The sequence below is a fragment of the Coregonus clupeaformis genome, chromosome 20 (genome assembly GCF_020615455.1).
Source record: "Coregonus clupeaformis isolate EN_2021a chromosome 20, ASM2061545v1, whole genome shotgun sequence".
In the NCBI taxonomy this organism is placed as follows: domain Eukaryota; kingdom Metazoa; phylum Chordata; class Actinopteri; order Salmoniformes; family Salmonidae; genus Coregonus; species Coregonus clupeaformis.
This window is the reverse complement of record NC_059211.1, coordinates 52428568-52441091: the sequence shown is the minus strand read 5'-3', so window position 1 is coordinate 52441091 and position 12524 is coordinate 52428568. Positions and strand designations below refer to the sequence as shown.

Below are 12524 nucleotides of genomic sequence, written 5' to 3'. Positions count from 1 at the left end.
AATGTCTTGAGATGTTACTTCAATATATCCACATAATTTTCCTTCCTCATGATGCCATCTATTTTGTGAAGTGCACCAGTCCCTCCTGCAGCAAAGCACCTCCACAGCATGATGCTGCCACCCCCGTGCTTCACGGTTGGGATGGTGATCTTTTTCCTCCAAACTAAACAATGGTCATTATGGCCAAACTGTTCTATATTTGTTTCATCAGACCAGAGGACATTTCCCAAAAAGTATGATATTTGACCCCATGTGCAGTTGCAAGCCGTAGTCTGGCTTTTTTATGGCGGTTTTGGAGCAGTGGCTTCTTCCTTGCTGAGCGGCCTTTCAGGTTATGTCAATATAGGACTCGTTTTACTGTGGATATACAGTGAGGGAAAAAAGTATTTGATCCCCTGCTGATTTTGTACGTTTGCCCACTGACAAAGACATGATCAGTCTATAATTTTAATGGTAGGTTTATTTAAATAGTGAGAGACAGAATAACAACAACAAAATCCAGAAAAACGCATGTCAAAAATGTTATAAATTGATTTGCATTTTAATGAGGGAAATAAGTATTTGACCTCTCTGCAAAACATGACCTAGTACTTGGTGGCAAAACCCTTGTTGGCAATCACAGAGGTCAGACGTTTCTTGTAGTTGGCCACCAGGTTTGCACACATCTCAGGAGGGATTTTGTCCCACTCCTCTTTGCAGATCTTCTCCAAGTCATTAAAGTTTCGAGCCTGACGTTTGGCAAATCGAACCTTCAGCTCCCTCCACAGATTTTCTATGAGATTAAGGTCTGGAGATTGGCTAGGCCACTCCAGGACCTTAATGTGCTTCTTCTTGAGCCACTCCTTTGTTGCCTTGGCCGTGTGTTTTGGGTCATTGTCATGCTGGAATACCCATCCACGACCCATTTTCAATGCCCTGGCTGAGGGAAGGAGGTTCTCACCCAAGATTTGACGGTACATGGCCCCGTCCATCGTCCCTTTGATGCCGTGTAGTTGTCCTGTCCCCTTAGCAGAAAAACACCCCCAAAGCATAATGTTTCCACCTCCATGTTTGACGGTGGGGATGGTGTTCTTGGGGTCATAGGCAGCATTCCTCCTCCTCCAAACACGGCGAGTTGAGTTGATGCCAAAGAGCTTGATTTTGGTATCATCTGACCACAACACTTTCACCCAGTTCTCCTCTGAATCATTCAGATGTTCATTGGCAAACTTCAGACGGGCCTGTATATGTACTTTCTTGAGCAGGGGGACCTTGCGGGTGCTGCAGGATTTCAGTCCTTCATGGCGTAGTGTGTTACCAATTGTTTTCTTGGTGACTTTGGTCCCAGCTGCCTTGAGATCATTGACAAGATCCTCCCGTGTAGTTCTGGGCTGATTCCTCACCGTTCTCATGATCATTGCAACTCCACGAGGTGAGATCTTGCATGGAGCCCCAGGCCAAGGGAGACGGACAGTTCTTTTGTGTTTCTTCCATTTGCGAATAATCGCACCAACTGTTGTCACCTTCTCACCAAGCTGCTTGGCGATGGTCTTGTAGACCATTCCAGCCTTGTGTAGGTCTACAATCTTGTCCCTGACATCCTTGGAGAGCTCTTTGGTCTTGGCCATGGTGGAGAGTTTGGAATCTGATTGATTGATTGCTTCTGTGGACAGGTGTCTTTTATACAAGTAACAAGTGCTCCTAATCTCAGCTCGTTACCTGTATAAAAGACACCTGGGAGCCAGAAATCTTTCTGATTGAGAGGGGGTCAAATACTTATTTCCCTCATTAAAATGCAAATCAATTTATAACATTTTTGACATGCGTTTTTCTGGATTTTTTTATTGTTATTCTGTCTCTCATTGTTCAAATAAACCTACCATTAAAATTATAGACTGATAATTTCTTTGTCAGTGGGCAAACGTACAAAATCAGCATGGGATCAAATACTTTTTTCCCTCACTGTAGATACGTTTGTACCTTTTTCCTCCAGCATCTTCACAAGGTCCTTTGCTGTTGTTCTGGGATTGATTTGCACTTTTCGCACCAAGGTACGTTCATCTCTAGGAGACAGAACGCGTCTCCTTCCTGAGTGGTATGACGCTGCGTGGTCCCTTGGTGTTTATACTTGCGTACTATTGTTTGTACAGATGAACGTGGTACCTTCAGGCGTTTGGAAATTGCTCCCAAGGATGAACCAGACTTGTGGAGGTCTACACATTTTTTTCTGAGATCTTGGCTGATTTCTTTAGATTTTCCCATGATGTCAAGCAAAGAGGCACTGAGTTTGAAGGTAGGCCTTGAAATACATCCATAGATACACCTCCAATTGACTCAAATTATGTTAATTAGCCTATCAGAAGCTTCTAAGGCTATGACATCATTTTCTGGAATTTTCCAAGCTGTTTAAAAGCACAGTCAACTTAGTGTATGTAAACTTCTGACCCACTGGAATTGTGATACAGTGAACTATAAGTGAAATAATCTGTCTGTAAACAATTGTTGGAAAAATTACTTGTGTCATGCACAAAGTAGATGTCCTAACCGACTTGCCAACACTATAGTTTGTTAACAAGAAATTGGTGGAGTGGTTGAAAAACAAGTTTTAATGACTCCAACCTAAGTGTATGTAAACTTCCGACTTCAACTGTAAGTATTTAGACCCTTTGCTATGAGACTTGAAATTGAGCTCAGGTGCATCCTGTTTCCATTGATCATACTTGAGATGTTTCTACAACTTGATTGGAGTCTACCTGTGGTAAATTCAATTGATTGGACATGATTTGGAAAGGCACACACCTGTCTATATAAGGTCCCACAGTTGACAGTGCATGTCAGAGCAAAGACCAAGCCATGAGGTCGATGGAATTGTCCGTAGCACGCCGAGACAGGATTGTGTCGAGGCACAGATCTGGGGAAGGCTACCAAAAAGTTTCTGCAGCATTGAATGTCCCCAAGAACACAGTGGCCTCCATCATTCTTAAATGGAAGAAGTTTGGAACCACCAATACTTTTCCTAGAGCTGAATGCCTGGCCAAACTGAGCAATCGGGGGAGAAGGGCCTTGGTCAGGGAGGTGACCAAGAACCTGATGGTCACTCTGACAGAGCTCCAGAGTTCCTCTGTGTAGGTGGGAGAACCTTCCAGAAGGGCAACCATCTCTGCAGCACTCCACCAAGCAGGCCTTTATGGCAGGGTGGCCAGATGGAAGCCACTCCTCAGTAAAAGGCACATGACAGCCCGCTTGGAGTTTGTCATGAAAAACAAGATTCTCTGGTCTGATGAAACCAAGATTGAACTCTTTGGCCTGAATGCCAAGCGTCACGTCTGGAGGAAACCTGGCACCATCCCTACGGTGAAGCATGGTAGTGGCAGCATCGTGCTCTGGGGATGTTTTTCAGTTGTAGGGACTGGGAGACTGGTCAGCGTCGAGGAGAAGATGAACGGAGCAAAGTACAGAGGGATTCTTGATGAAAATCTGGTCCAGAGCGCTCAGGACCTCCAACTGGGGCGCAGGTTCACCTTCCAACAGGACAACGACCCTAAGCACACAGCCAAGACAACGCAGGAGTGGCTTCGTGACAAGTTTCTGAATGTCCTTGAGTGGCCCAGCCAGAGCCTGGTCTTGAACCCGATCGAACATCTCTGGAGAGACCTGAAAATAGCTGTGCAGCGACACTCTCCATCCAACCTGACAGAGCTTGAGAGGATCTGCAGAGAAGAATGGGAGAAACTCCCCAAATTCAGTTGTGCCAAGCTTGTACCGTCATACCCAAGAAGATTCGAGGCTGTAATCGCTGCCAAAGGTGCTTCATCAAAGTAATGAGTAAAGGGTATGAATACTTATGTAAATATCATATTTCATTTTTTCATTTTTAATAAATTAGCTAAAATGTATAATAACCTGTTTTTGCTTAGTCATTATGGGGTATTGTGTGTAGATTGATGAGGGGGGAAAAAGTCAAGGGGTATGAATACTTTCCGAATGCACTGTATGTATTTTTTTTGCAAATCACAAGTGGGGCCCCACCTGTAGTCGGCTATTGTGATCTTCCATAAATCTGGCTGTGAATTAAATAAAGAGGGCACACATAGAGACAGACAGACAGACCAACCTGGTAGACGTAACATAGTAAAAGTAATTCTGTCTCCCTCCATTTAGTATGATGGGCGGGCCGCTGCTGTATCATACTAATTTGAGTGTCCCGGATGTACGTTTCCTTTGTTATGTCTAGTCTATGAGACCAGGCTGGACGGACAGACAGAAAGACAGAAAGACACACACACACACAAAGGAGAGTCGTCATTCTAAGCATAACTTTTGATTAGCTAGTTTCATTAGTGCCTTCCTTAGTACCCCTGTTTGACGTGTTAAGGAGTAGAAAAGTATCTCATCCAAGGGCAATGAATTCAATTTGTCCTGCTGGGGGCCATAGGGCTTGAACCCTGCCAATGCTGCTTGCAGCTATATTTTCATATTAAATTCTGAGCTATGAAGGAGGTGGAGGGTGATTATTTATGACAACACCAACACTTGGACTTCACCCCCGTATTTTTCATCTTAATGCTCGCTTTCTGGGTAGCTCTCCCTCTTCAAACCTCAGAGGGAACAACAACATTGGGAGCAGCTAGGTGACTTTACAGTCAATCTCACCTTGGGCTTATCTCCGCCCCCATATCACTGCAGATTAAACAGGCTGAATTAGACTGAGCTCAGCCCAGCCGTGGTGAGACGTGCCTGGGGAACAGCAGAGAGACAATGTGGTTCTGCTGGGACTGGAGCAGGGAGTGTGGGCTTCACGGCAGAGGCTGGGTGGGCCCCACAGTGCTGCTCTGTATCTATGGCTTCTGCTCAATGATGAGACCCTCTGAGCCTTTCCTCACAGACTACCTCACCGGGCCATACAAGAACCTCACCACCAAACAGGTATGGCACATTAATCGTTTATTCATTTAACCTTGATTTAGCTAGAGAAGTCATATCAAAAATGTAGCTCAGCTGGTAGAGCACGGCGCTTGTAACGCCAAGGTAGTGGGTTCGATCCCCGGGACCACCCATACACAAAAAAATGTATGCACGCACGACTGTAAGTCGCTTTGGATAAAAGCGTCTGCTAAATGGCTTATTATTATATTATATTATATAACGGCAAATGCTTTTATGTGAATGTATTGTTGTATGATTTATCCTGCCATTTTCCTGATCTTCCCACAGGTTACAAAGCAGGTGTTCCCAATATGGGCGTATTCCAACCTCTTCCTACTCATCCCAACCTTCCTGGTGACAGACATTCTGAGGTACAAGCCTGTCATTGTCCTCCAGGCACTCAACTACATCTTGGCATTTCTGCTGTTCATCTTCAGCTCTGGCGTGGTGTTGACTCAGTTCGCCCTCTTCATCTACAGTATGGGCACCGCGGCAGACGTGGCCTACTATTCCTATATCTACAGTGTTGTCCACCCCCAGTATTACCAGAGAGTAACTAGCTATGCCAGAGGGGCTGTGCTACTGGGCTACGCAGCAGGAGCCATGTTGGGTCAACTCCTGGTGTCCCTGGGAGGGGTTTCCATCTACTGGCTCAATGTCATTACACTGGGATCCCTTTGTGTGGCGCTGTTGGCTGCCCTCCTCCTGCCCATGCCCCAGAGAAGCCTGGTCCTGGGGGGGACTCAGACTAATATCGGCCCATTCGAGGAGGTTGTGTCCAGTTCATGTGGATCCTGGGTTGTGTGGTGGCTGAGGAGGGGGAGGATGGCCGGGAGGGGGAAAATGAGAGCTCTGAAGAGGTTGGCGGTGGATTGTAAAGAGTGTTACTCCTCTGTGGCTGTGCTGTTCTTCTGTGTGTGGTCAGCCATGGGGAAGTGTGGCTACCACCAGATCACAGGCTACGTGCAGATCCTCTGGGCAATCAAACAGCCCCAGTACAACTTCACAGAATACAATGGAGGGGTGGAGGCTGTCGCCACACTCTCAGGTAACATAACTATTCTCTATAACACCCTCTCCACATGACTCTTGGTAACGCGCTGGAGTTAAACCCCATATTTCACTCTCCTAACAAATGTTGTTTTAACATTGAACTTCAAGTGTACTGCGTATCATCAACTATTACACTTTCTACCCCTTTTAAGGCGATCCAGGACTACACGTATATTCCATGACTGTTTAATGTATTTACTATTCAATATTTGTGTGTTAAACCCTAACAGCATTAAAGACATAGCTGTAAAGATGGTCACCGGCAATAGCCACTAAACTACCACTATTTTCTAACACCCAGTACGCGACAACCAGTAAACACAGCATTAATTACACTGGCTAATTACCTCTGCTGTCTATTGTATCCAGATGGCTCAGACCAGCTGGAACACGTCACAGACAGGCTTTCCTTTGGATTTTTAGCTCTGAAACATTCCCCTATATCCCTGGAAACCACAGGCAATTACTGTGTTTAAATTACATCCTGCTTCATATCTCCACTTTATAAATTATTCTGGTTGACATGCAATCACAGTTTCTATATCTTTGACTAAGTAAATTCAAATGTTTTGTTTAAAGGCCCAATGCAGTCAAAAATTTGATTTTTCTGTGTTGTATATACATTTCCACACTATGGGGTTGAAATAAACTGTGAAATTGTGAAAATTGTGATAATACCTTTTAGTGTAAGAGCTGTTTGAAAAGAGATTTGGCCTTCATGCAGTAAATGTGTTAATAGTCCAATAAGAAAGAGAGTTCCAAACCTCTCTGTCAATAACAGCTTTACCACAATGAACTTGGCAATATGAATGTTATTGGAAACAGATTGGTGAAAAGCATGAACCAAGACTGTTTTGCATGAACATGTAATATATTCCTGCTATCAAAAACCCTTATCCTCTTCACATATGAGTTCTACACACATTGGAGTTATAACTACCAGTGTTATCAGTATAAACTCATCCACTCCAAGCAGCACACATTTCATAGAACGGTCAGAGGGTTCTGTCCTCTCCATCCATATTGTTTCTATAACCTCCTGCCAGGATCAAAAGCACGCTCTGTAATACTAATTACCAGGAATGTGTCCCTGCTTATTTCATTTCAATTTATGTCATTATCTGACTCTCATGGAGGGATTACAGCCAACGCTAGGCTATTAGCAGGTCTGTCTCATAACCCTCTTCAGATGGAAGGCCTCTCCTCTCCTTCTCCTTTCCTCTTTATCCTCCTCTCCTTTTCCTCTCTTCCTCCCCTCCTCCTCTCCTTCCTCAGAATGAGATTAATTCCATTAGGCGTAGCTGTACTCTCCTCAGGCCCAGAAATTGATTAAATACAGAGAGCGGTCAGCAGTTCTTATAAACCAGCTATTATTGATCTGCCAAGGCGGGATGGGCCAATTAATATAGGTTTTAAGTGGATTAAAACAAGCCCAAGCTAGCTATAGTAGCCTTATTGCATTAGCGTCAGAGTGATATGGAGAATATTCAGGGTCCTTTCCTGACTGGGTCTTGTCACTTTCATTGTTACAATTCTGACTTACAGTTTATGTATGGACTACTCTATAGCCCAAAAGAAACATGATGAGTGGTGTATTTGGTTAAGAACTTTTTTTCTACCAGATTAGTGAGAATTTATCTACCTATGTTCCCAGGGGCGGCAGCCTCCATAGTTGTGGGCCATGTGGCTCTGGACTGGTCAGTGTGGGGGGAGCTGGTCCTGGGTGTGTTGACTGCTCTGACTGCTGGAGTTCTTTACCTGATGGACCTGACCAACAGCATCTGGATCTGTTACGGCTGCTATGGACTTTTCAAAACCATCTACATGGAGCTCATCACCATGTGCACGTAAGATATCTTTCAACCATAGGAAATATCAAGTTTAGGGACTGGGCAGTCAATCAATCAATCAATCATTGTTTTACTGTACAAAGCAGAATCCTGATAGAGGTGACTCTATGTCTAATGATTCCCTTTGTGTGTCTCTGTAAGGTTCCAGATAGCCCAAGGCTTGAGCAGGGAGCGCTATGCCCTGGTGTTTGGTGTAAACAGTTTTGTGGGCATGGCCCTGCAGAGTCTTCTCACAGCCATTGTAGTCAACACCAAGAGCCTGCAACTCACAATCACCTCACAGGTACTGCAAAGAGAATTACACTGACTACCACACACACATACACTCACCTCACTGAAATAAAATCATCTTACAAGCAATTACTGACAGTAATTGAAAAAGTGGTAGGTATTGTGTAACTACTTGTACTTTCTTGCTTATAACATAGTAATAACAACAGTATGTTGTTACTTACACTGGTAGTTACTGTGTTATAACACATTTGTAATGTAATGTAGCCTAATAAGAGTGTTCCTCTCATCTCCTTCCCCTTGCAGTTCTTTGTCTATGCCAGTTACTTTGCTGCTATGGCCGTGTTGTTCCTTATCAGAGGAGTGTATACTCTTCTCCAGAGCCGATTGGTAGAGCTCATCCCAGCTGAGGGCCTATCAGAGAGAAGAACTGACCTGCCACAAGTCTCACCTCTGGCATGACACTCAAACAAAGGGAAAGAACATACAGCACTGCCACCACACCTAGCCTAAATGGAGAACAAACCAATGCAACGGATACACAACCACCTGTATTATTTCTGTCCAAGGAGTGCAATATCTAAATTTAACCACCAGAGAGCACTGTAACCTTATGAACATGGCCAATATTGTTTCAAGTTTCCAGCTGACTCTTTACTAGCCTGAGTGCAAGTCTATTTCTGCCATAGAGATCCTATTAAATTACTAGAGGGACATTGTCATAAACCCTTAAGTTCCAGAATGAAGTGAAAATGGCAGCCATATTGTTCAGGGAGAAATCCAAACCAGTCTAATTGGAATTAATTTCAGTAGAGGCATAATCCTGAGTTTACTTAAAAAGGAAAATAAAAGTAATTCATGTGATTTATCAGAAATTGTGTAATAGAATTATTGTCAACATAAAAATTGTCATATAATTATAAATACAGTTTATACATGTTCTATACCAATTTTCTGTACAAATAGTCTATAAAATATATGTAAACAGACCATAAATGTCTAAATGTTGGTTTTCTTGGAATGCTGTGAGCTCTATTATCAAATCAAATCAAATCATACATTATATGATTGAATATTATGTGATACAATATCAGTACTTGTTGCATTTACAACTTATCTAAGTCCTATCATCAACTGATTTCAGCCAGTGTTTGGGCTGTGGATTGAATGCATTGTTTGAATGGAATGTTGGCATATTGGCAATTATTTTTTTTTTTATTCAATCATTCCTCTAAAACTGTCAATGGCAATGGTTGACCAACTCCCTGACCTTTATACCGTCATCACATTTTAGTAATTTAGCAGACACTCTTATCCAGAGCAACTTACAGTTAGTGAATGCATACATTTACTTATTTTATTTATTTTTTCATACTGGCCCCCTGTGGGAAACGAACCCACATCCCTGCCGGCCAAACCCTCCCCTACCTTGGACGACGCTGGACCAATTGTGCCAGGATCTCTAGTGGCACAGCTAGCACTGCGATGCAGTCCCTTAGACCACTGCGCCACTCGGGAGTCATAAGACGGTTCATGTCCATTCTAGTATTCTAATTCCTAATTCTATGGTGTCTGCTCTCTTGCCAACTCCTTATGGAATTGTCTTGTAATGTTTAGCTAAATGACAATGACAATGGAGTAGGCAAAAGCGCAAACAGATCTGGGATCAGGCAAACAAAACCAAATAATCATGTCCTGTATTTTATCAACAATTTCAAACACCACTAATTTAGAAAAAAAGGTAGATTTGTCCCGTATTTCAGTCAGACATTCCAACCTGTCTCTTGCGGTCACGTTGCGCTTATGAAAATGTACAGTTGAAGTCGGAAGTTTACATACACTTAGGTTGGAGTCATTAAAACTCGTTTTTCAACCACTCCACACACTATTGTTAATTTCTTTTTGTATTTTTTAGTGATCCAATTGACATTGTAGTCATTTAGCAGACGCTCTTATCCAGAGCGATTTACTATTAGTGAGTGCATACATTTTTCATACTGGCCCCCCGTGGGCCAGTTTGTTAACAAACTATAGTTTTGGCAAGTCGGTTAGGACATCTACTTTGTGCATGACACAAGTAATTTTTCCAACAATTGTTTACAGACAGATTATTTCACTTATAATTCACTGTATCACAATTCCAGTGGGTCAGAAGTTTACATACACTAAGTTGACTGTGCCTTTAAACAGCTTGGAATATTCCAGAAAATGATGACATGGCTTTAGAAGCTTCTGATAGGCTAATTGACATCATTTGAGTCAATTGGAGGTGTACCTGTGGATGTATTTCAAGGCCTACCTTCAAACTCTGTGCCTCTTTGCTTGACATCATGGGAAAATCAAAAGAAATCAGCCAAGACCTCAGAAAAAAAATTGTAGACCTCCACAAGTCTGGTTCATCCTTGGGAGCAATTTCCAAACGCCTGAAGGTACCACATTCATCTGTACAAACAATAGTACGCAAGTATAAACACCATGGGACCACGCAGCCATCATACCGCTCAGGAAGGAGATGCGTTCTGTCTCCTAGAGATGAACGTACTTTGGTGCGAAAAGTGCAAATCAATCCCAGAACAACAGCAAAGGACCTTGTGAAGATGCTTGAGGAAACAGGTACAACAGTATCTATATCCACAGTAAAACGAGTCCTATATTGACATAACCTGAAAGGCCGATCAGCAAGGAAGAAGCCACTGCTCCAAAACCCCCATAAGAAAGCCAGACTACGGTTTGCAACTGCACATGGGGACAAAGATCGTACTTTTTGGAGAAATGTCCTCTGGTCTGATTAAACAAAAATAGAACTGTTTGACCATAATGACCATCGTTATGTTTGGAGGAAAAAGGGGGTTGCTTGCAAGCCGAAGAACACCATCCCAACCGTGAAGTACGGGGGTGGCAGCATCATGCTGTGGGGGTGCTTTGCTGTAGGAGGGACTGGTGCACTTCACAAAATAGATGGCATCATGAGGAAGGATATATTGAAGCAACATCTCAAGACATCAGTCAGGAAGTTAAAGCCTGGTCGCAAATGGGTCTTCCAAATGGAGAATGACCCCAAGAATAATTCCAAAGTTGTGGCAAAATGGCTTAAGGACAACAAAGTCAAGGTATTGGAGTGGCCATCACAAAGCCCTGACCTCAATCCTATAGAACATTTGTGAGCAGAACTGAAAAAGCATGTGCGAGCAAGGAGGCCTACAAACCTGACTCGGTTACACCAGCTCTGTCAGGAGGAATGGGCCAAGATTCACCCAACTTATTGTGGGAAGCTTGTGGAAGGCTACCCGAAACGTTTGACCCAAGTTAAACAATTGAAAGGCAATGCTACCAAATACTAATTGAGTGTATGTAAACTTCTGACCCACTGAGAATGTGATTAAATAAATAAAAGCTGAATTAAATCATTCTCTCTACTATTATTCTGACATTTCACATTCTTAAAATAAAGTGGTGATCCTAACTGACCTAAGACAGGGAATTTTTACTAACATTAAATGTCAGAAATTGTGAAAAACGGTTTCTTTAAATGTATTTGGCTAAGGTGTATGTAAACTTCTGACTTCAACTGTATATATCATAAGGATCTGGTAGCCTAAGCCTACTGGTTAAGTTAAACACTTCTCCAATCATTGTTGAGATCTGATATTTTATAATACATCATTAAATGGGCATTGCTCATCTAACGTTAGCTACTCCATACAGTCAAATTGGCTTGGTTGCTAATGTTACGTGTGCAGACAGATTTCAGCTCATAAGATAACAGCTGCTAGCTAGCTAGCCTTCGACCAAGATCAACCATGCCTCTCACAACACAAACTGTAGCTCATAAAATTGGCTTACAAAGAAAAAGTTAGCTAGCTAGCACACCAGACAGACACTTTTCGACCATCCAAAACAAAGCTATTTAACGTTAGCTAACGTTACAGATCTTACCTTATGCATTAATTCAGTACATTCCCTCCCCTCTCCATGCAAATGTCTTCTTGTCATTATAATAAAAAATTTCACTGACTGATCAATACAGTGTCAAGTTACTTTTCAGTGTGTTCCCCAAAATCCAAATTTGCCATCCACAAAAGTAACACTTTGTGCGAGTGCACACGTGCACCCAGTTAAAACAACAATATAATTCCTTGCTAGCGCAACTGAAACTGTGCGCAGTCAAAAGAAAACGCCATGCTTGCTAACTTGGTTAGAGCTAACTCTATAAATGACCTAACTGTATAAATGAGACTGTTTTCAACATATCAACTGTTTTTAGACCATTTATTTTTAACCAAGCAAGAGAAATAAACGTTCAATCAGTAATGAGTGAATGAACAACAAAAACATTGTGCAACGAAAGCATCCTGTCATCACCAGACTGTCCAGTTAAATAGAGTTAACATGTTTATAATTAAGTTGACATGTTTATAATAAGGTTTGTAGTGTAACGGTTAGCGTCACCACCTTTGGAACTAAAGGTCCTGGGTTTGCCTCTTG

General features: G+C 42.6%; 1 protein-coding gene across 1 annotated transcript; it reads left to right on the top strand.

Moving 5' to 3' along the window:
• Window positions 1–4737: 4737 nt before the first annotated feature.
• Window positions 4738–8840, top strand: LOC121532973 (thiamine transporter 2-like). Its single transcript, XM_045205826.1, has 5 exons — window positions 4738–4905; window positions 5194–5953; window positions 7613–7805; window positions 7950–8091; window positions 8346–8840. The coding sequence occupies exons 1-5, from the start codon at window positions 4738–4740 to the stop codon at window positions 8499–8501; spliced, it is 1419 nt and encodes a 472-aa protein (XP_045061761.1). The 3' UTR covers window positions 8502–8840.
• The last annotated feature ends 3684 nt before the right edge of the window (window positions 8841–12524 follow it).

Excerpts from the sequence above, each read along its gene's own strand:
- LOC121532973 (XM_045205826.1), top strand. The coding sequence starts at position 4,738 with ATGTGGTTCTGCTGGGACTGGAGCAGGGAGTGTGGGCTTCACGGCAGA. Across the intron at positions 7,806-7,949 it reads GAGCTCATCACCATGTGCAC|GTTCCAGATAGCCCAAGGCT; the intron begins GTAAGATATCTT and ends TGTCTCTGTAAG. Across the intron at positions 8,092-8,345 it reads AACTCACAATCACCTCACAG|TTCTTTGTCTATGCCAGTTA; the intron begins GTACTGCAAAGA and ends TTCCCCTTGCAG.